This window comes from Salmo salar, chromosome ssa06, assembly GCF_905237065.1.
Source record: "Salmo salar chromosome ssa06, Ssal_v3.1, whole genome shotgun sequence".
Lineage (NCBI taxonomy): Eukaryota > Metazoa > Chordata > Actinopteri > Salmoniformes > Salmonidae > Salmo > Salmo salar.
In genome coordinates this window covers 40,116,944-40,141,571 of record NC_059447.1, presented here as the reverse complement: position 1 = coordinate 40,141,571, position 24,628 = coordinate 40,116,944, and the positions used below count along the sequence as shown (strand labels likewise).

Sequence of the window (24,628 nt, the reverse complement as noted above, 5' to 3'; positions counted from 1 at the left end):
GCGACCAGACAGATTTCTAAAATCTCTCCTGAACAGTCAGCGTCTTAGGTTGACACAATGGACTTGACCTGCTTGACCGAGCGGGCATCGCTGAGTGAGCCTGCATTTCTTTCTGGTAATGAGGCCTGAAGTAGCGTAGTAGAATTTGATGGGGGGGGGGGGGTATTAGCACACAGACACTCCAGGTGAGTTGTAAAGCTTTATCCAGCATTATTTTGTGGACCCTTGAAAAGTTTAGTATTCTGAAAATGCCCGCTTCAAAGACTAACTTCTAAGGACTGCATGGCAGTGATTGTACTTCATGATGCAGTAATGAACAAGTACCACTTTATCCTAATAGTATTACAATTATTTATATGAACAGCAGAATACAGCTCACACTTCAGTCCACCAATGGCAATGAAGAATATTCTTTTTTTTAAATATAATTTCACAACACAAAGCTCAACAAAGTATATACATTTGGATGGCTACAAAAAAAAAAGGAAAACTGTAGATGCTATGCAATTTAACAAGCTTCTTGATGCACGTAGAGTAAGAGAAAGTATGGATTTACACTCAGGCACCAGAGTAGAGAAGTAGGCTGTCCTCTGCAATAACAATGACCATTGCCATACTTATGAAACAAACGTTTTGGTTAAGTACATACGGGACAGCAGCGACTGATCCGAGGCCTATTGACTTGACTATCCTGTCAGAGCTTGATTATCATGGGCTCTGGTGTCATAAACTTTTCAGAAATGTACAAAGTCACACCAGGCATTTTATTCTATTCCCCATTCAAGGACACTCTAGTGTTTCTCCGGCTGGTATGTTAGTCTGCGTGACTGCAAAAGGAACAGCACAAAAGCAGAGTGGTACTATACAGTAGAAAAATAGTGCCAAACAAGGCTACGAGTTCTGCTGACGGCAACACAAGAACAGGAAGAGAGGATAGAGAGAGCGATGTAGAATTCCAAATCAACCCCTAACCCATACCCACCGGGCACAATATGATACATTCCACCTGTCAGAGAACAAGATGGAGCTGATACCCATCTGATCCTTTCAGATCTACTATCCATGAAGTGTCTAGTGGTAGGGGTCGTTTTGGAATCCTGCATGAGAGAGAGACAGAGAAGACTAGTCATTCACTACTATTCATAACCATCAGTGGGGATTGGATACAGGCACACAGATTGAAGTGTTGGTTTAACTCCCAAACAGCTTAAGGACAGAATAGAGGGAAGAAAAGCAGCAGGTATGAACTTTAACACTTTTCTCCATAGTGATGGGGCAGGTGGCAACTAGCTCTGCCCCATCGTTCCCTGGTTGGGCTGTAGAGGGGCACCAGACCCATGTCATGTGACAGGGGTTGTATATCCCATCTGTCCTCACTGCTCCTGAGTTCCCCAGGAGATGTAGTCGGGCCGCGTGGCAGCACTGTACTCGTCGATGAGCTGCTGCACCACCTCACGGGAGTTGTCCAGCTCGTCAAAGTTTTCCTTGAAGATGTCCTCCTTGCGGAACTGCTCCAGGAAGGCCTCGCGCTTTCGCAGTTTGTCGTACTGCTTGCAAGTCCGCTCGAACAGCTGCAGCGGAGGAAGAGAAGAGAAAGGGCATCCAGTGAACACATTACATATACCTCATATTAGTCACTTTCTGCCCACTCACTCAGTCGCTGACTGTGGGTTAGGAGGATTCCAAAAATACTCTTGACATTCATCACCAACCCATGTAGTATTTTGGCATTGAAATGTTAGCTAAGGATTATAGTTTTGTCTCCTTTAAAAATATTTTTGCACAAGCCAACCTACTCTACTCCAAGTAGCCAACCTACTCTACTCCAAGTAGCCAACCTACTCTACTCCAAGTAGCCAACCTACTCTACTCCAAGTAGCCAACCTAGTCTACTCCAAGTAGCCAACCTAGTCTACTCCAAGTAGCCAACCTAGTCTACTCCAAGTAGCCAACCTAGTCTACTCCAAGTAGCCAACCTAGTCTACTCCAAGTAGCCAACCTACTCTACTCCAAGTAGCCAACCTACTCTACTCCAAGTAGCCAACCTTTAGAACCTGTAATGAGAATGAGGGGCGGAGCTTACACAGGAGATGCTGGTGTGATTGGCCATCATCAGGCCGCTGACGCGGTGGGCGGAAGGTAGGTACGGGGACTTCCTGGACAAAGCCACCTGGATGCTGGCTGGACCCCAGGGGATGAAACTGGCCAGCTTACGCTCCCGGATCCTCTGCAGGCTCTTGTGGACCTGCACTCACACAAACAGGATTGTATCAACTTATGGAAAGTATTGATATTGCTAAAACTTTTGGACCAATATGTTTAACACACGCCACCACAAGACCATTACAATATCCACTTGGTCTTCAGCCATCTCCTTCATAAACTTCCAAATTATACAGAGGAGTCAGCGCATGAACTAATAGTGAACTTGATTTCTTTACGTCATCCGTAGTTAAGGACTTCACTTTGATTAGACAACGTTTTCTTTTTTTAAACACACACATTTTAAAGAGCTAGCACACATTCTCATGCTAAACATACACACACACACACACACACCTGGGTGGGGTCCACCTCTCCCTGGATGATGTTGAGGATGGCAATGTAGCAGTGGTTGGTCTGTCTGTCCCTGCCCGTGGACACCATGACATTCTTCGGCTGCAGCAGCCTCCGCATCACATCCAGCACGGTGGTCTTCCTCACACTGGCCACCTGGGAGAGAAACAAAGGAGAGGGCATGTATAAGCACGCATATTCATATATGACAGGAATGCTTTATTCACCAAAAGTTTTTAAAAGAAGATGAATCGGCAGATACTTGGATAACTCAGTCAAGATCTGTGTTTTCAAGAACAGAGATTAAACTAAACTAGTACAATTGGTGGGACTTGCTTTAACTCTTTAAAAGTATTTTTGTGGTAGTGGTAGTAGTTTAAAAAAGGTTTACTTTACTATTTAAAGCAGAGCAGTTACATATAGTCAAAGTTAAATGCAATAAAATAATTGGTCTGATTACTTTGATATAGTTGACATGGTAGTCTATTACTTTGGATTGTGGGGCAGTTCGATCACAAAAATGTCTAAACTACAGTTGCTGAGTGTGAAAACTAAAAGACAGACAGACAAGACAAAATGGTCTTCTGTCAGAATATGGGAACAAAAAGCAGGATCATGTGGACAACACTCTTAGGAAAGCAAAACAACTGGGTTTCAGATAAATAGATGTACAATTTACTTTTGTAAAACATTCAGTGGAAATGACGTTGGATTTTCGTTGAATGATGATGTAATGATTAGAAAGTTCTAGGCTATTATTTGGGGAGAGAAATATGATGGTGCATCTAGTGATGACAGCTCTTTAAAAGTATTTTGATGGTAGTTGAACTACGACGAACAGGTTTGTATCTAGACCTACTAATAGCTAGCTGTAGTTCTAATAAACCAACTCTTTAGGCTGACAGTGAAATCTGAAAAGTACATTTCCTGAAGAAAATGTGGTGCGCTTGCTAGTTACTGTTCAAATCACATCAAATTGCATTTGTCACATGCGCCGAATACAACAGGTGTAGACCTTTCAGTGAAATGCTTACTTACAAGCCCTTAACCAACAATGCAGTTTTAAGAAAAGGACCCCCAAAAAAGTAAGAAATAAAACAAATAATTAAAGAGCAGCAGTAAAATAACAATAGCGAGGCTATATACAGAGTGGGGCTCGCTCAATGTGCAGGGGCACCGGTTAGTCAAGGTAATATGTACATGTAGGTAAAGTTATTAAAGTGACTATGCATAGATAACAGAATAGCAGCAGCGTAAAAGAGGGGGGGCAATGCAAGTAGTCTAGGGTAGCCATTTGATTAGATGTTCAGGAGTCTTATGGCTTGGGGGCAGAAGCTGTTTAGAAGCCTCTTGGACCTGGACCTGGCGCACCGGTACCACTTGCCATGCGGTAGCAGAGAGAACAGTCTATAACTAGGGTGGCTGGAGTCTGACAATTTTTAGGGCGTCCTCTGACACCGCCTGGTATAGATGTCCTGGATGGCAGGAAGCTTGGCCCCGGTGATGTACTGGGCCGTATGCACTACCCTCTGTAGTGCCTTGCGGTCGGAGACCAAGCAGTTGCCATACCAGGCAGTTATGCAACCCGTCAGGATGCTCTCGATGGTGCAGCTGTAGAAACCTTTGAGGATCTGAGGACCCATGCCAAGTCTTTTCAGTCCCCTGAGGGGGAATAGGTTTTGTCGTGCCCTCTTCACGACTGTCTTGGTGTGCTTGGACCATGTTAGTTTGTTGGTGATGTGGACACATCACATCAGCATGTTGATGAGAATGGGGGCGTGCTCGGTCCTCCTTTTCCTGTAGTCCACAAATCATCTCCTTTGTCTTGATCACATTGAGGGAGAGGTTGTTGTTCTTGCGCCACACGGTCAGGCCTCTGACCTCCTCCCTATAGGCTGTCTCGTCGTTGATCAGGCCTACCACTGTTGTGTCATCGGCAAACTTAATGGTGGTGTTGGAGTCGTGCCTGGCCGTGCAGTCATGTGTGAACAGGGAGTACAGGAGGGGACTGAGCACGCACACCTGAGGGGCCCCTGTGTTGAGCATCAGTTTGACGGATGTGTTGTTACGTACCTTTCAAAGCACTTCATGACTACAGACGTGAGTGCTACAGGTCGGTAGTCATTTAGGCAGGTTACCTTAGTGTTCTTGGGCACAGGGCCTATGGTGGTCTTAAAGCATGTTGGTATTACAGACTCAGACAGGGAGAAGTTGAACATGTCAGTGAAGACACTTGCCAGTTGGTCAGCGCATGCTCGGAATACACGTCCTGAATGTTGACCTGTTTAAAGGTCTTACTCACATCGGCTGCGGAGAGCGTGATCACACAGTCATCCGGAACAGCTGATGCTCCCATGCATGTTTCAGTGTTACTTGCCTCGAAGCAAGCATAGAGTAATTTAGCTCGTCTGGTATGCTCGTGTCACTGGGCAGCTCTCGGCTGTGCTTCCCTTTGTAGTTTGTAATAGTTTACAAGCCCTGCCACATCCGACGAGCGTCGGAGCTGGTGTAGTACGATTAGATCTTAGTCCTGTACTGACGCTTTGCCTGTTTGATGGTTCGTCGGAGGGCATAACAAGATTTCTCATAAGCTTCCGGGTTAGAGTCCCACTCCTTGAAAGCGGCAGCTCTACCCTTTAGCCAGTGTGGATGTTGCCTGTAATCAATGGGGACGACATCATCGATGCACTTATTGATGAAGCCAGTTGGATAGTTATTTTATGCAAATGTGTATAGTTATAGTTGATAAATCTTTGAAAGAATAGGATAGTTAGGATAGCCAGAATTGTGTAAGTTGGTCTTGTAGCTTAATTGGCCAAGCAGCAGGACCACTGAATGGCTACCTCTGTATTCTTACAGCTCTCGTTCAAACCCATGTTAATGTATGCACATTTTTAAATGGTTATAGTTTAAAAAGTATATATAGTATCAAAATTCTTTTGACAAGCAATCTAAGTAGGGTCAGTCTAAACATCTCAGCATTGGTTTGGAGTTAATAGCTTAAGCGGTGAAAGAGATTGGTAAAACAAAATCACAAATTCGAGACCTTTCTAGTCTACGCTCTAACTTTTTGTCTAAGTTGTTGGCAAAGTGGTCAAAATAGCAGATTTTTGTCAAAAGTTGCATTGTATTACAGTGAATGTTGGAAGTGATGTTACAATAAGGAGCTCTAGTATCTTGAAAAAAGTCCCATTAAAGTGAATGAAAAAAATGTATAGTTTCAAAAGTATAAATAGTTTAAAAAAAAGTTGGATGCAAGCACACCATTCCAGACCAGTCTCACATTTTAAAGTTTGAATGGCGTTTCTAGCTTAAATGGTGTAAGAGAAGCATGCAGAAAAATAATAATAAAAATAAGTTTGACGAAGACTTCAGTGTGTTGGAAAAAACGAGCGCCGACTGGGTTTTATTTTTTTGAACGGTCATCCAACTCACAATTCCAAGTCAGAAACTACGGCATCTTTATAGAGCTCCAACTTTCAGACCTGAAGATCACTGACGTCATGATTTTTTCCGAGTTCCCAGCTATCTTGAAAGCACCAAGACGTACTACGCGGTTACTGAGAACTACTTACCGATTGGTCAGTGGTGAGCGGTGTGTAACCAGTCATGAGGAAGTGAAGGCGGGGCGTGGGGATGAGAGAGGCGATCAGACCAATCAGGTCGTTGTTCATGTATCCAGGGTAACGCAGGGTGGTTGTGCTGGCTGACATGATGGTGGAAACCTGTGGAGAGAAATAAACTTTAGTTTTCCTAATTACTTGTGGCTGTTTTTATTTCCGTAATCTTGTCAATTTCTGTCGGGCAATCACCAGGAGTGGTCATAAGAAATGCAGCCTATATGACAGGGATCATCACCTAGATTCAGCCCCGGGACAATTTTTCCATGAGTGGATGGTCAGGGAGCCTGAAAATATTTACAAATCATTTGTAGACTGCAAATCGACTGCAAGAAGCCCAAATAGATATAATATTTGACTAAAATATAATAGTTTCAAACATTGCTTACATTTGTATACGATCACATATACAGTATCTCTATTATGCGTGAGAATACTTTGGAACAGATTTCCAAAATTAAAATCACTTAGGGCTGATTTGCTTGTTTTTTGAACAGTATTTTATGTTTAAAAAAAAGATATGCTATATGAGATTGTATGGTTAGAAGGTTAGCTAGAGAGGGGTATATAGGGCTGGCACAATTCCTGAATAAACGACGGTTATGGATGAAGACCGCAGTGAAAATAAATAACCGGCATAACCGTTTAAATATTTTTTGGGGGGGGGTGGAATGAACAGCTGACTGAAGACGGAATGGCCGGGCATTCGTGAGGCCGAGTCTGTTTCTACAGTAACATGGACTCTTAACAACGTGATGAAACTGCTGTTCCTTGCTGAAACAAGCAAGGAGTTGCCAAGACAGTGCCCCCCTCCCTGCAGCGGCACACAGAAATATAATGAATAGAACAGACTTGGCACCTCTAACCCTGGCAATTTGACTGGTAAACTCATGGGTACACTCGCAAGGGCTGCCTGGTATTGTGATGCAATCATTTCCATGGTAATGTTGAAAGTTCATTCAAATGATTTGAACTGATGTGGCTCATGCAATGGAATGTAGTTTTTGTAATGTCAGTTGAGTTGAATCAACAAATCACAGAACATTTTGACAGGTACACTTCCTGCTTTTAATTCCTTCTTTTACTTCTTCCTTTGTTCCTATGGGTACACTCGCAATAGCTGCCAGTCCACCCATTATGCCACCATTGACTTGAATGGGGACGCCCGTTCTATTTATTATATTTCTATGGCAGCACATGCCGTCAGGAGCAGAGGAGAGGGGAATTAAAAATATATAATAATAATAAAACATTTGACCAGTTATTACGGTGTCCGCGTTCATTTGTGTGGCCAATTAGTCATCCAAATTCCATGACCGCCACAGCCCTAGGGATATAGACATATTTGACCACAATTTTGTTTTTTTAACAATCACTGGGTGTTCATTCAACAATAATTGCTAGGGAGTATGAGATCCAGTTTGACAGTTAAAGTGTGAGGAGTAACTAGCCTAACTAGTTTGTTTAATCCTCAGGACATTCTGACAAACAGTGTGAGGTTTACTTCACGCATACACTCTCTCTGTATTCGCCTAATCATTTCTGGGTCACGGCCAGTAGGCTATAAACAGTAACCTGGTCGCAGTTCAGTTTGTGCCGTATTACCGACTTGGCAAGACAGCACAAACAGATCTGGGACCAGGCTATCAAAACACCTTGAAACACTTTCTCCTCTCAAGAGTCTGGGGATCTAGAACCTGGATATTGAGAACACCACTAGGGAAGGAGGTGGAGCTTGCACCCGAGTGGCAGAGGTGTCAATCACTCACCAGCTGGTTGATCTGGGAGAAGGAGGGGTTCTGGATGTGCAGCCTGTCGGTGGCGATGCGGTTCAGAGCAGTGTTGTCCAGTACCACCTGACATACACACACAAGTCAAAAAGAGAAACAGAATGAGAGGGATGTGTAGACGTGAGGTCAGAAGATAGAGATTTCCACAGAAAGACAGCAATGGGGGAGGTTTGACTTTAGAATTAGGGGAAACGGAGGCAAGAGAGAGATGCTGTGTGGTAGAGACTAGTTAACAGTGGGCTTTGATCCAATCCTCCAGTCAGTCTTGATGGGTAAAGCAGAGTAGACAGTGTGCTGCTGTGTGAAGACTGAAGCAGTGGGGCTGACACTGTGCGTCACTAACAGGGGAACCAATTCTTCTCCACATAGATTCTATTAGCTGTGGGGCTAACCCAATAAGCCTGAGTAGAGGCCCTTACGTAAACTCCTGCAGGAGGAAGTAGATATTGGAGAGGAGAAACATTAGGCAGTCAGAGCATCTCGGGAACTAATACAATCATCAATCCCAGGCAGCAAAGATGTAATCATCCAGTGATGTAAATGTCCAACAACACTGCCTCATTACCAGTCATACACACCAGCAGCCAGGGAAGAAACCCTTTCTGTTACAGCATGTTGCCCGGCTGGCAGCGATGGTCATAAAAACATTATTCATGATATACAGGCCCTCTGGCTCCTAGTTCAACTTCCTCCCGTCTCTCTAAGACTTGGAGCTTGCCTGAGGAGAGAGACAGGCGAGCGATGAGGCGTGTCCGTCCCCATCCTGTGGTGTTTTGGGGGATGAAGAAACAGTACCGTTTTGGACAGGATGTTTCTAACTTTCAACAACAACAAGACAGTGTGGAACTGGCACGTCTTGTCTTCATTTTTAATTTTTAATCACATTTTAACGGCACAAGGGGACGTTCTCGAAAAAAATGACCACGCAACATCAGAGTTTATGTGCATGGATTTGATTCCAGGAAAGAACCTTTCGTCTATTCCCCACACAACGGTAGCCAGATGAAGGCAAAAAAAGCACAGATGAGAGAGTGTGTGTGTGTGTGTGTCCCCGCAGATGTGTGTCTATTTCTTGCTCACCACACAGTCTGCGTTCTGGGTGAGCCTCTTGAGTGTGAGCAGTGAGTTGTAGGGCTGCACCACCACGTCGCTCATCTCATCCTGGTTAGGGAACACAGAGTAGGTCTGCACCAGCTTCTTAGGGTACCTGGCCAACACGCACAGGAAGAAAATTCAAAAAGTATCACACACCAGGTCACAGAAAAACATCCAACAGTGGAAAACTAAAAGGTTCCCCCAGGGAGAGAATATTATCTCTCCCATGGAGGCTGGGACAATTATGGTTACAATTAGGAGAGAGTTTCTACTCCATAAATTATAAGTCTACTAACTTTACAGCAGTCAAACAGAAAGAGAGACCACATTGCGATGTAGAAATTCAGCCTCCCTGTGTGTGTGTGTGTGTGTGTGTGTTCAGACCTGTCATTGAGCCTCTCCAGCAGGTAGGATCCCAGCCCGGACCCGGTTCCCCCAGCGATGGAGTGACAAAGGACAAAACCCTACAACAGAGAAACAGAACCATTGTAATTCTTTAATTCCACTGCTCTGGGTGAAAAGATGAAAACGTCTTTCTGGGCACATCCAGACAAACGAGCAATTTCCTCTGGCTCAGTACGTCACTACCCCTCGCATATTTCCTGACAGCTGACACCCGTACGATTCTATTGATGCGCGTTTCATCTCGATGTGATATTCACACAGGGATTTAAAACTCCCGACACGAAAATACAATACAAAAGCATTTTGTAGAATTGAAACCACTTTCTCTTGGTAGAAACAAACCACTTTCTCTTGGTAGAAACAAACCACTTTCTCTTGGTAGAAACAAACCACTTTCTCTTGGTAGAAACAAACCACTTTCTCTTGGTAGAAACAAACCACTTTCTCTTGGCAGAAACAAACCACTTTCTCTTGGTCACAGATGGACTAAATCAGTTTGTGCTCACTGCTTAAAGACGGGGTAACGTAGTCGGCAGGCATTTTAGCGGCGTCTGTGTGTTGCTCAGAGGACGCAGGGCAGAATATTATCTGTCTAGTTCTATGAAATGCCCTTTTTATTTATTTTTTAACTCAACCAGGTAATTTTCTACTGTTACTAAATATTATCATATCTATTTTCCAGTTATAAGGAAAGTAAAATCCTATAGGTTAGTCGATTTATAATTTGATTGTTACTATATTTAGAAAGCATATCAGTCATTTCAAGCCCTATTCATCAACAAGAACACCTGCTCTTTCCATGACATAGACTGACCAGGTGAATCCAGGTGAAAGCTGTGATCCCTTATTGATGCCACGTGTTAAATCCACTTGGATCAGTGTAGAGGAAGGGGAGGAGACAGGTTAAAGAAGTATTTTTAAGCCTTAAGACATGGATTGTGTGTGTGTGTGCCATTCAGAGGGTGAATGGGCAAGACAAAAGATGTAAGTGCCTTTGAACGGGGTATGGTAGTAGGTGCCAGGCGCACCGGTGTGTGTCAAGAACACTGCTGGGTTTTTCACGCTCAACAGTTTCCCGTGTAGATCAAGAATGGTCCTCTACCCAAAGGACATCCAGCATCCCTGTGGAACGCTTCCGACATCTTGTAGAGTCCATGCCCCGGTGAATCGAGGCTGTTCTGAGGGCAACTATACTAGGAAGGTGTTCCTAATGTTTAGTATACTCAGTGTATATTTCATATTTTCATCATATTTTTACCTTGTACTTGAGCCTGTTACCTCAAAAGTGACTACACCTGAGAAATGTATAACTATTTATACCAGAAAGGTGAGATTTGAATCTTTCTTGGAGTATGCAGCATTACTAGTTGTTTATGGCCCTCTCATGATAAGTTATTACTTTTGAGTATGTCTATTTAGGCAGAAATCTACATTTTAGATTACATCTATCAGGTTAAGTAGTAGTATTTATTGTACTGCGCCAGTATATATGACATGTGTTTATGCCTCCCACTCTTCACCCAGCCTGGAGGTGGGAGGGCAGGCCAACCCCACAAATAGGCTCTCTCCTTCGCCTAGACAGCCATGTAATACCTGCCTTTTACTCCAGTCCAGCTATTACCACCCAACACGGCATGCCACGCCCTATCTCACCCTCTCAAATGCATGTCCACACACACTAAATAATAACGTGAGGGTCATAAAGAGTATGGGCAACAGAAATTACACAGACTTCTATGGGGAAAGTCATGTTGTTTTAAGGGAGGCAACCTTACAGCTGGCAGTTGAGAAAGGTTTTTTTTTTTGAAAAGGCTTGAAATAACAGATCATTTACTAGTTTTAAGATGACATGTGTGGGCTCCCATTTTATGTGTACTCTCTATTAAGGTTACCCATTATAAATCGCCAAAGAAAGCATGTTTTCCACCACAGCACAACTCAAGGGAAAGAGGAAAAAAAAAAAAAGAACTGAAAAACCTATATTCCTTTCGCACGTCAGTCAGTTACATATGGAGAGAATCAGGAAGTGTTTCATTCTGGATAGTCCCCTCCCATTTTCAGTTTCTCCCTCCAATGTTCTCCTCACGTGAGGCAGGATATGCAGTCAGTGCAGTGTGTGTATGAGATGGAGAATTGTTGGAATGCTTCCAAACTCAGGCCTGCTTTCACCCCATACGTTCTGTAGACCAATCAGAGACTGAGAAAGAGTGGGCTTGCCTCCAAGCTGTCGCTGCCGTCCGCCTCTCTGTCGATGATGTCGAAGATCTCCTCATGGATTTTCTCACCCTGCAAACGACAAGACATGCATTATTCCAGATTGTTATTTGGGTGAATGTAGTTACAAAAAAAAAGTATAATAAATAACATAGCCAAACTTCTACTAAACATGCATTATTCGCCTCAAAGCTGAATCTTTTGTTCTCTACATGGACCCTGGTCCAGCTACAACCAACAACACGGTCCACATAGTCACCTGTGAGAAGCCGCTGGCCCAGTTGTTCCCTGCACCTCCTCCGTGCTCCGACAGGTAGATGTTCTCTGGGTTGTACAGGTTGGCGTAGGGGGAGTTGAGGATGGAGTGGATCACCCTGGGCTCCAGATCCAACAAAACAGCACGGGGGATGTAGTGTTCATCGTCTGCCTGTGGACCACAGGGAGACGGAAGGCTTACTCCTACTTGATGCACAGAAAGCAAAGCATACACAATAATAATAATAGTAGTCTCCACTACCCGATGTCACAGGGAAGACCAAAAAGATCATCAAGGACATCAACCACCCCAGCCACGGCCTGTTCACCCCGCTATCATCCAGAAGGCGAGGTCAGTACAGGTGCATCAAAGCTGAGACCGAGAGACTGACAAACAGCTTCTATCTCAAGGCCATCAGACTGTTAAATAGCCATCACTAGCCGGCCTCCACCCGGTTACACAACCCTGCACCTTAGAGGCTGCTGCCCTATATACATAGACATGGAATCACTGGTCACTTTAATAATGTTCACTCATCTCATATGTATATACTGTATTCTATTCTACTGTATTTTAGTCAATGCCACTCCGACATTGCTCAATCTAATATTTCTATAATTCTTAATTTCATTCTTTCACTTTTAGATTTGTGTTGGAGCTAGGAACACAAACATTTTGCTACATCCTCAATAACTAAATATGTGTATGTGACCAATAACATTTGATTTGATGGCAGTAACATGGTGAATGCTGCGTGCCATAAATGATTAGACTGCTCCATCTAGTGGGGAATAATGGTACAGTCCGTGATGCATGCTTCATGTCCATTTCGTTTGCCATCAGTACAGCAGCTGCTGCACCGCATATTTTATTAAACTAGGCAAGTCAGTTAAGAACAAATTGTTATTTACAATGACGGCCTACCAAAAGGCATCCTGCGGGGAGAGAGGCTGGGATTTAAAATAAATAAATAAATAAATAAAAAATATAGGACAAAACACACATCACGACAAGAGACACACCACATAAAGAGACCTAAGACAACACATCATGGCAGCAACACATGACAACAAAGCATGATAGCAACACAACATGACACAACATGGTAGCAACACAACATGGCAGCAGCCAAAAATGGTAGCAGCACAAAACATGGTACAGACATTATTGGGCAATAGAGACAATAATACATAATGCGAAGCAGCCACAACTGTCAGTAAGAGAGTGTCCATGATTGAGTCTTTGATTGACGAGATAAAACTGTCCAGTTTGAGTGTTTGTTGCAGCTCAATTCAGTCGCTAGATGCAGCGAACTGAAAAGACGAGCAACCCAGGGATGTGTGTGCTTTGGGGACCTTTAACAGAATGTGACTGGCAGAACGGGTGTTGTATGTGAAGGATGACGGCTGCAGTAGATATCTCAGATAGAAGGGAGTGAGGCCTAAGAGGGTTTTTATAAATAAGCATCAACCAGTGGGTCTTGCGACAGGTATACAGAGATGACCAGTTTACAGAGGAGTATAAAGTGCAGTGATGTATCCTATAAGGAGCATTGGTTGCAAATCTGATGGCCGAATGGTAAATAACATCTAGCCCCTCGAGAGCACCCTTACCTGACGATCTATAAATTATCTCCGTAATCTAGCATGGGTAAGATGGTCATCTGAATCAGGGCTAGTTTGGCAGCTGGGGTGAAAGAGGAGCGATTACGATAGAGGAAACCAAGTCTAGATTTAACCTAAGCCTGCAGCTTTGATATGTGCTGAGAGAAGGTCAGTGTACTGTCTAGCCATACTCCCAAGTACTTGTTTGAGGTGACTACCTCAAGCTCTAAACCCTCAGATGTACTAATCACCTCTGGGGAGAGGGGCATTCTTCTTACCAAACCACATGACCTTTGTTTTGGAGATGTTCATAACAAGGTTAAGGGCAGAGAAAGCTTGTTGTAGAGCGTTTAACACAAAATCTGGGGAGGGGACAGCTGAGTATAAGACGATCATCTGCATATAAATGGATGAGAGAGCTTCCTACTGCCTGAGCTATGTTGTTGATGTAAATTGAAAAGAGCGTGGGGCCTAGGATTGAGCCTTGGGATACTGCCTTGGTGACAGGCAGTGGCTGAGACAACAGATGTTCTGACTTCATACACTGCACTCTTTGAGAGAGGTAGTTAGCAAACCAGGCTAAAGACCCCTCAGAGACCCCTCAGAGACACCAATACTCCTTGGAATGGTCTACCGTATCAAAAGATTTGGCCAAGTCAATACAAATAGCAGCACAACATTGCTGAGAATCAAGGGCAATGGTGCCATCATTGAGGACCTTTAAGGTTGCAGTGACACATCCATAATCTGAGTGGAAACCAGATTGCATACCAGAGAGAATACTATAGACATCAAGAAAGCCAGTCAGTTGATTATTGACAAGTTCTTCCAACACGTATGGTAAACAGGGCAAAATAGAATTAGGCCTATAACAGTTAGGATCAGATTGATCTCCCCCTTTAAATAAAGGACACACCGTGGCTGCCTTCCAAGCAATGGGAACCTCCCCAGAGAGGAGAGACAGGTTAAATAGGTTGGAGGCAAAGATAGGGGCAGCAACCTTAAAGAAGAAAGGGTCTAAATCATCTGAGCCAGATGTTTTTTGGGGGTCAAGTTTTAGGAGCTCCTATAGCACCTTGGACTCAGTGACTGCCTACAGGGGAAAAAGGAGGAGGAGCATCGGGGCTAGTCGCATTAGAAGGGGTGGGAGATGAGGAAATGTTGGACGGACAAGGAGGCATGGCTGAGTCAAACAGGAATCCTGACTTAAGGAAGTGATGAAAGAGCTTAGCCATGTGCTCCTTGTCAGTAACAACCACATCTGCCAACCTGCCAAGCCCACATCAGGACCAATAGACAGAGAGGCAAGGATTCCCTCTAGTCTAATCGCCCTTTCTCAATAAATATTTTCTTGATTCCTCACATCCTTGCTCCTCGTTTCCTTCTCAAAACACATTGAAGAAGACTGTTTGAGGGGAAGGGCCTTGGAACTTCTCCAATACTGTTGAGAAGGATACAACAAGGTGATAAGATGCACTCTCTCCCCATGGCTCCATATCCGGGATAGGAACCTGACCCACTTATCTAGCAAGCTAATGCTGTTCTGTACCTGATAGAAGAAGACATCCTTCCTGTCAGTGCCCTCTGTGGCGAACTCCTCCACAATCCCCTCCGGACTGATGCCATGCTCTGCACAGAGTTGTTTCCAAAACTCAAAACCAACTGCAATAAAAGTGGAAATAAGATGCATTTAATTACGACACCAAACCCATGCATGATACGTGCATGTCCAATCGTTGCTATTTCACTACAAGCCTAGCTGTTGGCTAGCATTGCTATGCCTACAGTTGTTAACGTTAGGTATACGTACTAGCTAGCTAATCATTTGTAGCAAGGGAAAGACTTCACCGTACTTTGGTTTCCACATTGGCCAAGTTGAAGTGTTATGATTTCTCGGGGCATATTCCTCTTTTAGTAGATCCCTACCAGCGAAGTCTATAATCAGGAAAGACGGCTGTTTATCTGACCACTGTATTAATCTTGCTGACCTGCCTGCACTTCCCGCTTGGAAATACCGCATAAATGGAGTCACAACGCCAAACGGCATTTGCGACAAGGCGCATGCTCACATTCTTCTTCTTCTACAATATTACGGCGTTCCGGAAACACAGCTCATAGGGGCATGCCGCCACCTACTGTACTGGATTGTGTAGTCAATCACAGTTTAGAGAATAATGAATAAAGAACCGAACACTAAGAGAAACTAAACCCTCCTATCTAATCCTGTACTACTAAGAAAATAAAAAAAAGAGCCCTACTAACTTCTATCAAATCCTGCATGCTCACATTTTAAGGCTGCATTCAACAAATAGTAGGAGTTTAATAAAATAGTTTGGCAGAATTGCTGTGAATAGAAGTACATTATACTTTACTAATAATTGACTTTTTTAAAATTGTCTGGATATAATGAAATATCTCTAAAATCGTATTTAAATGTGGCTATTTCATTATGTGTGACCAGAGTGAAAGATCAATGTTACGCATACATTGTGCAGGACGCAACAGATTTACATGCAAGGCTACATAAAATTAGAATTTCAAACAACAATAATCAGCAATCACATGTCGCTGGGTGTAGGACGTTTTCACTCTTATTTATGTTACTAAATAAGAATGGTAGAAAGTGTTAGCAGAGGGAGCTGTACGCCGGATCAAAGACAGGAGGAGAGATTTGGGGCGACAGCGTAGCCTAGTGGTTAGAGCGTTGGACTAGTAACCGAAAGGTTCCAGGATTGAATCCCTGAGCTGACAAGGTACAAATCTGTTGTTCTGCCCCTGAACAAAGCAGTTAACCCACTGTTCCTAGGCCATCATGGAAAATAAGAATTTGTTCTTAACTGACTTGCCTAGTTAAATAAAGGTTTTAAAAAAACATGGAAGTGAGTGAGGCCGAAATATCAGAGGGGTAGATGTGGTGAAGTTCTCGGAGCCTGGGGCTTGCACTGAGGGTCAGGATAAAGATGAGTCTTTGACGGTAGTAGTGCAATTTTTGGAAAAAAGTGGACCCTTGCCTTTTGGCTTATCCATTTGTGGTTTCAGTGTGGGTGAAAACAGGGTGCTGTGGAATCGGTGAGGGTAACCAGAAGTGGTCTGTTGATAATTGTTTGTGTTTCTGCTGGTCAGAGGGAACAGGCACTCTGTGTTAAATGAATGGGGACAAGAGATGTCAATTGTTTTGCTCTCAAGAAAAGGGCTCCATTGAAAGGAATGATTACTGAAGTAGCGGTAAATGTGAAAGTTGACCAACTGAAGGGGAAGTTTCCCGGTGTTTGTGATGCTAGTTGTTTGGTGCGACGCAGACCGGGTGGTGTGAGTGGTTAAACAGTAGAGCTGTTGTCTGTTCTTTCGAGACCTGGGTAAATACAGTTTCAGGTTGGATATTCGATGGATATTCGCCTGTAGTTTTCCTTACGTCCACCAACAGCTGTTAGGGACCGTCAACATAGTGACAAATAAAAAATTCTAATTTCAATAGCTCTTTAACCATTACTCCTAACACTTTCAAAACTGGTTGTAGCTAACCCGATGACATAGACACACATTGCACACCCCTTTAGTTTGTCCATTTTCTTCTCACATGGCGTTACATGAATTTTTCAAGATTTTGAATTTCAATAGCTCCTTGGTCATGTGACCTAGTGACGTCAAACAAGGCTCAGAATGTCCACTCAGAGGCCCTACACATTGCACACCCTTTAGTTTGTCCATTTTCATCTCACACGTTTTTACATAAATTTTTCCAAATGTAAAATTTCAATAGCTCCTTGGTCATGTGACCTGCTGACTTCAAACAAGGTTCAGTATGTCCACTGACTACCTTCTATATTGCACACCTTTTAGTTTGTCCATTTTCATCTCACATGGTTTATCATGAATTTTTCAAAATTAATTTCATAGCTCCTTGTCTCCGTTATCCCAGTGGGTACACATTGCACACCCTTTAGTTTGTCCATTTTTCTCACATGGTTTAACATGAATTTTTCAAAATGTAGAATTTCAATAGCTCCTTAGTCATGTGACCTAATGTCCGCTGACTACCCTTCTATATTGCACACTCTTGTTTGTGTACTGTAAAATCACGCGGTGTAATGCACATTTCTCATAGTTTCAAATTTGCAATAGCTCCTTGGTCATGTCAATTACACACCTAAAAAGTGTGCAGTGGATATACACCCATATTGCATAACCTCTAGTCATGTATCTTTTATATTGTTGTACATTATTATTAGTTTGACAATAGTAATGGTGGCCAGTAAATCACAGTAATGGTAACCACGGTAATGGTGGCCAGTAAATCAATGAATAAAAATGTAATATTGACAAATTAAACAAATTGTAGACCTTTAATCTTTTCCAACATGTCAACAAACACTTAACTTCAATGAAGTATGAAACATTTCACAGTGTTAACTTTCTCTTTATCCCTGGTTGATGTACATTTCAGAGCCTCTTCAGTGTGGATGGGGTATAGCATACATTTTCAACAACAAAGACTGCACTTCCAGTTTGTGTTCTTTACTCTGTTGAACTCTTTTGTCTTCTTTCCTAGGCACAGCACATGGAACCACCATTGGCATGCAAAACATTCAATCAAAACAAAGCGTAACACGTTATAAATAATATCAAATATCAATGCAGTATGACGAATGACGAATGAGCCATCCATTGTGTTATATCATCAATTGTCTTACATGCCGTCACTTGTCAAAAGATTATAAACATGTTAAATAAAGTTACTAACCCAGTCAGTCTTTGGGCCACATCCAGTTTTTGACCTAATTGTCACATAACAGATTCATTATTGAAAATATAACTATCAAACCTGCATTACAAAGACCCCACAGCTGAAGGTGTCCTGCTGCATGGTGTGAGTTATTTCCTCTCCTTTACACTTTATGACCGCCCAGTCGTCTTTTCCATGGCAGTGTAAGGGCTGTCTTCGTCGTCAGATGAAACAGAGAAGTCATCGTCGGAAAAGGTGGACCAATACGCAGCGGAGGATGTGTTCATCATTAGAATTTTTTATGAAAAAGAGAACACTACAAAAATAAACAAAAGACGACAGCAAAACAGTCCTGTCAGGTACAAAACACTAACAGAAACAATTACCCACAAAACCCAAAGGAAAAACATGTTCCTTATGTGTGACTCCCAATCAACAACAACGAACTTCAGCTGTGCCTGATTGGGAGCCACACACACGGCCCAAAACAAAGAAATACAAAAAACCTAGAAAAAGAACATAGAACGCCCACCCAATGTAACACCCTGGCCTAACCAAAATAAAGAACAAAAAACCTGTCTCTATGGCCAGGGCGTTACAACCAGGATCTTCTCATTTTGAAGTATTCTCTTTTTTATGTAAAAATAATGGAATTATGATTAGTTATAGGCAAATGAATACACAAGCTAAATTTGTATGCTGTTTTCCTTATCACTATAATCTAGTAGTAATTTATTAGTAGAGGTAATTTCCTTTTTGCCCCATTCTACACACAGCCTAAATTATAGGCATTGAACCATTTACAGGACAATAAAAGTAGCATATAGGATCCAACCCTTTCACAGAGTGAATAAATATACAGTCGTGGCCAAAAGGTTTGAGAATAACATAAATACTAATTTTCAAAGTCTGCTGCCTCAGTTTGTATGATGTCAATTTGCATATACTCCAGACTGTTATGAAGAGTGATCAGATTAATTGCAATTAATTGCAAAGTCCCTCTTTGCCATGCAAATGAACTGAATCCCAAAACATTTCCACTGCATTTCAGCCCTGCCACAAAAGTACCAGCTGACATCATGTCAGTGATTCTCTCGTTAACACAGGTGTGAGTGTTGACGAGGACAAGGCTGGAGATCACTCTGTCATGCTGATTGAGTTTGAATAACAGACTGGAAGCTTCAAAAGGAGGGTGGTGCTTGGAATCATTGTTCTTCCTCTGTCAATCATGGTTACCTGCAAGGAAACACGTGCCGTCATCATTGCTTTGCACAAAAAGGGCTTCACAAACAAGGATATTGCTGCCAGTAAGATTGCACCTAAATCAACCATTTATCGGATCATCAAGAACTTCTAGGAGAGCGGTTCAATTGTTGTGAAAGAAGGCTTCAGGACACCCAAGAAAGTCCAGCAAGCACCAGGACCGTCTCCTAAAGTTGATTCAGCTGCGGGATCGGGGCACCACCAGTACAGAGCTTGCTCAGGAATGGCAGCAGGCAGGTGTGAGTGCATCTGCACGCACAGTGAGGCAAAGACTTTTGGAGGATGGCCTGGTGTCAAGAAGGGCAGCAAAGAAGCCACTTCTCTCCAGGAAAAACATCAGGGACAGACTGATATTCTGCAAAAGGTAAAGGGATTGGACTGCTGAGGAGCGGGGTACTGTCATTTTCTCTGATGAATCCCCTTTCCGATTGTTTGGATCATCCGGAAAAAAGCTTGTCCGGAGAAGACAAGGTGAGTGCTACCATCAGTCCTGTGTCATGCCACTGTAAAGCATCCTGAGACCATTCATGTGTGGGGTTGCTTCTCAGCGAAGGGAGTGCGCTCACTCCCAATTTTGCCTAAGAACACAGCCATGAATAAAGAATGGTACCAACACATCCTCAGACAGCAACTTCTCCCAACCATCCAGGAACAGTTTGGTGACGAACAATGCCTTTTCCAGCATGATGGAGCACCTTGCAATAAGGCAAAAGTGATAACTAAGTGGATCGGGGAACAAAACATCGATATTTTGGGTCCATGGCCAGGAAACTCCCCAGACCTTAATCCCATTGAGAACTTGTGGTCAATCCTCAAGAGGCGGGTAGACAAACAAAACCCCACAAATTCTGACAAACTCCAAGCATTGATTATGCAATAATGGGCTGCCATCAGTCAGGATGTGGTCCAGAAGTTAATTGACAGCATGCCAGGGTGGATTGCAGAGGTCTTGAAAAAGAAGGGTCAACACTGCAAATATTGAGTCTTTGCATCAACTTCATGTAATTGTCAATAAAAGCCTTTGACACTTATGAAATGCTTGTAATTATACTTCAGTGTTCCATAGTAATATCTGAGAAAAATATCTAAAGACACAGAAGCAGCAAACCTTGTGGAAATAAATATTTGTGTCATTCTCAAAAAAATTTGCCACGACTGTAGAGCGTTTGTAGACTTTAAGAAAATAATTTTAAGTGACAGTTTCATCAGTACGTGCTTAAAGAAAGTCATATCACAAAGATCACAGATGACAGTGCCCACCAAATCTATGACAATAGAGAATGAATTGTAAGCACCAAAGTGTGTGTGTCAAAATAATATCTGAAAATGTCAGTTGTTGAACATAATACTTCTATTTGCAATAGCAATTTATGATATATGCAGTTTAGGAATATTCCATGTACCAACACTACATGTAGGACGGACATAAGACATTCCCACATACAGTGTTTATTTAATTTTTTATTTCAGCTTTTTTTCAACCAGGTAAGCCAGTTGAGAACAAGTTCTCACTTACAACTGCGACCTGGCCAAGATAAAGCAAAGCAGTGTGACACAAACAACAACACAGAGTTACACATGGAATAAACAAACGTACAGTCAATAACACAATACAAAAGTCTATATGCAGTGTGTCCAAATTAAGTAAGATTAGGGAGGTATGGCAATAAATAGGCCATAGTGGCGAAATAATTACAATTTCGCAAATAAACACTGGAGTGAGATATGCAGAAGATGAATGTGCAAGTAGAGATACTGTGGTGCAAAGGAGCAAAAAAAATTACATTTTTAAAATAACAATATCGGGATGAGGTAGTTGGATGGGCTATCTACAGATGGGCTACATACAGGTGCAATGATCTGTAAGCTGCTCTGATAGCTGATGCTTAAAGATAGTGAGGGAGATATGAGTCTCCAGCTTCAGTGATTTTTGCAATTTGTTCCAGTCACTGGCAGCAGAGAACCGGAAGGAAAGGCGGCCAAAGGAGGAATTGGCTTTGGGGGTGACCAGTGAAATATACCTGCTGGAGCGCGTGCTATGGGTGGGTGCTGCTATGGTGACCAGTGAGCTGAGATAAGGCGGGGCTTTACCTAGCAAGGACTTATAGATGACCTGGAGCCAGTGGGTTTGGCGACGAATATGAAGTGAGGGCCAGCCAACGAGAGCATACAGGTCACAGTGGTGGGTAGTATATGGGGCTTTGGTGACGAAACAGATGGCACTGTGATAGACTGCATCCAATTTGCTGAGTAGAGTGTTGGAGGCTATTTTGTAAATGACATCGCCCAAGTCAAGGATCGGTAGGATAGTCAGTTTTACGAGGGTATGTTTGGCAGCATGAGTGAAGGATGCTTTGTTGCGAAATAGGAAGCCGAATCTAGATTTAATTTAGGATTGGAGATGCTTAATATGAGTCTGGAAGGAGAGTTTACAGTCTAACCAGACACCTAGGTATTTGTAGTTGTCCACATATTCTAAGTCAGAACTGTCCAGAGTAGTGATGCTAGGCGGGTGGGCAGCTGCGGGCAGTGATTGGTTGAAGAGCATGCATTTAGTTTTACTTGCATTTAAGAGCAGTTGGAGGCCACGGAAGGAGAGTTGTATGGTATTGAAGCTCATCTGGAGGTTAGTTAACACAGTGTCCAAAGAAGGGCCAGAAGTATACAGAATGGTGTCGTTTGCGTAGAGGTGGATCAGAGAATCATCAGCCGCAAGAGCGACATCATTGATGTATACAGAGAAAAGAGTCGGCCCGAGAATTGAACCCTGTGGCACCCCCATAGAGACTGGCAGAGGTCCGGACAACAGGCCCTCCCATTTGACACACTGAACTCTAGCTGAGAAGTAGTTGGTGAACCAGGCGAGACAGTCATTTGAGAAACCAAGGCTGTTGAGTCTGCCGATTAGAATGCGGTGATTGACAGAGTCGAAAGCCTTGGCCAGGTCGATGGATATGGCTGCACAGTATTGTCTTTTGTCAATGGTGATTATGATATTGTTTAGGACCTTGAGCGTGGCTGAGGTGCACCCATGACCAGCTCGGAAACCAGATTGCGTAGCGGAGAAGGTACTGTGGGATTCGAAGTGGTCGGTGATCTGTTTGTTAACTTGGCTTTCGAAGACCTTAGAAAGGCAGGGTAGGATAGATATAGGTCTGTAGCAGTTTGGGTCTAGAGTGTCTCCCCCTTTGAAGAGGGGATGACCGCGGCAGCTTTCCAATCTTTGGGGATCTCAGACGATACGAAAGAGAGGTTGAACAGGATAGTAATAGGGGTTGCAACAATTGCGGTGGATAATTTTAAAAAGAGAGGGTCCAGATTGTCTAGCCCAGCTGATATGTAGGGGTCCAGATTTTGCAGCTCTTTCAGAACATCAGCTATCTGGATTTCGGTGAAGGAGAAATGGGGGAGGCTTGGGCAAGTTGCTGTGGGGGGTGCAGAGCTGTTGACCGGGGTAGGGATAGCCAGGTGGAAAGCAAGCCCAGCCTTAGAAAAATGCTTATCGTAGATTTATCGGTGGTGACAGTGTTTCCTAGCCTCAGTGCAGTGGGCAGCTGGAAGGAGGTGCTCTTGTTCTCCATGGACTTTACAGTGTCCCAGAACTTTTTGGAGTTTGTGCTACAGGATGTAAATTTCTGTTTGAAAAAGCTAGCCTTTGCTTTCCTAACTGCCTGTGTATATTGATTCCTAACTTCCCTGAAAAGTTGCATATCACGGGGGCTATTCGATGCTAATGCAGTTCACCACAGGATGTTTTTGTGCTGGTCAAGGGCAGTCAGGTCTGGAGTGAACCAAGGGCTATATCTGTTCCAGGTTCTAAATTTTTTTAATGGGGCATGCTTATTTCAGATGGTGAGGGAAGCACTTTTAAAGAATAACCAGGCATCCTCTACTAACGGAATGAGGTCAATATCTTTCCAGGATACCCGGGCCAGGTCGATTAGAAAGTGTTTTTGGGAGCGTTTGACTGTGATGAGGGGTGGTCGTTTGACTGCGGACCCATTACTGACGCAGGCAATGAGGCAGTGATCGCTGAGATCCTGGTTGAAGACAGCAGAGGTGTATTTAGAGGACAGGTTGGTCAGGATGATATCTATGAGGGTGCCCGAGTTTACGGATTTGGGGTTTTACCTGGTAGGTTCCATGATAATTTGGGTGAGATTGAGGGCATATATCTTAGATTGTAGGACGGCCGGGGTGTTAAGCATATCCCAGTTTACGTCACCTAACATTACAAACTCTGAAGATGAATGGGGGACAATTAATTCAAATATGGTGTCCAGGGCACAGCTGGGGGCTGAGGGGGGGTCTGTAACAAGCGGCAACAGTTAGAGACTTATTTCTGGAAGGGTGGATTTTTAAAAGTAGAAGCTCGAACTGTTTGTGCACAGACTTGGAAAGTATGACAGAACTCTGCAGGCTGTCTCTGCAGTAGATTGCAACTCCACCCCCTTTGGCAGTTCTGTCTTGGCGGAAAATGTATACACATACATAGAGGCATTTGTCAGCTATGATTTTACCACTCAGAATCCAGAATGGATATGACAATGGGGCCAGCACAGGATGTAATACACCCTTACAACAATCTAGTTTTTGTTCTTCTTGACTTGTTATCTGGTAAACTGCTACTATGTGTCAAGAAAAGAGCCCCAATTAGGGGTTAGTGTACTCCAGTAAAAAAAGGGCTGGTTTAGATTAAAAACTATTGCCCTGTGTCCCCATTCATAGGGGCATGAAAGACTAGTCAGCGGTAGAATTGAGTTGGCACTTTATTGGCCCAAACACCCATAGAACCACAAGGTTGAGGTTACTCATGGACAGTAATTAGTAATACATTTTTTTTTGTTGCATTGATGCATTGTGTCTTCTAACTGTCCAAGAATAGGATCCAAAGTGTTAGGAAATATTTTTTCCCATAAATACAAAGGAGGATGTCTCTCCTCATACCTCTGGCACTGTAGTCAGACTGCCAGACTGTGCACCACAGAGCCAATCAGGAGAGAATACTTACAGGTCAACGGTGCCAATTGAAAGTCAAGGGGTCTGTGCCTTTTGGATTACTCTCTCTTTACAGAGAACCCCTGTGGTTCAAGTCTGATCTG

At 43.2% G+C, this 24,628-nt stretch overlaps 1 protein-coding gene across 1 annotated transcript; it reads right to left on the bottom strand.

The window, feature by feature from the left end:
* Window positions 1-331: 331 nt before the first annotated feature.
* On the bottom strand, window positions 332-15,592 carry LOC106607316 (tubulin gamma-1 chain). The gene is made up of 11 exons (XM_014204159.2): window positions 15,394-15,592; window positions 15,090-15,202; window positions 11,940-12,107; window positions 11,684-11,752; window positions 9,446-9,525; window positions 9,047-9,173; window positions 7,946-8,032; window positions 6,132-6,281; window positions 2,560-2,712; window positions 2,084-2,245; window positions 332-1,571 (listed from the first exon to the last, which is right to left on the bottom strand). The coding sequence occupies exons 1-11, from the start codon at window positions 15,440-15,442 to the stop codon at window positions 1,374-1,376; spliced, it is 1,356 nt and encodes a 451-aa protein (XP_014059634.1). The 5' UTR covers window positions 15,443-15,592; the 3' UTR covers window positions 332-1,373.
* Between the last annotated feature and the right edge of the window lie 9,036 nt (window positions 15,593-24,628).

Coding starts and splice junctions, on each gene's coding strand:
- LOC106607316 (XM_014204159.2), bottom strand. CDS start 15,442: ATGCCCCGAGAAATCATAACACTTCAACTTGGCCAATGTGGAAACCAA. Junction 12,108..15,089: donor AGGATGTCTTCTTCTATCAG/GTACAGAACAGC, acceptor TGTGGTCCACAG/GCAGACGATGAACACTACAT. Junction 2,246..2,559: donor GAGAGGTGGACCCCACCCAG/GTGTGTGTGTGT, acceptor GTGTGAGTGCAG/GTCCACAAGAGCCTGCAGAG.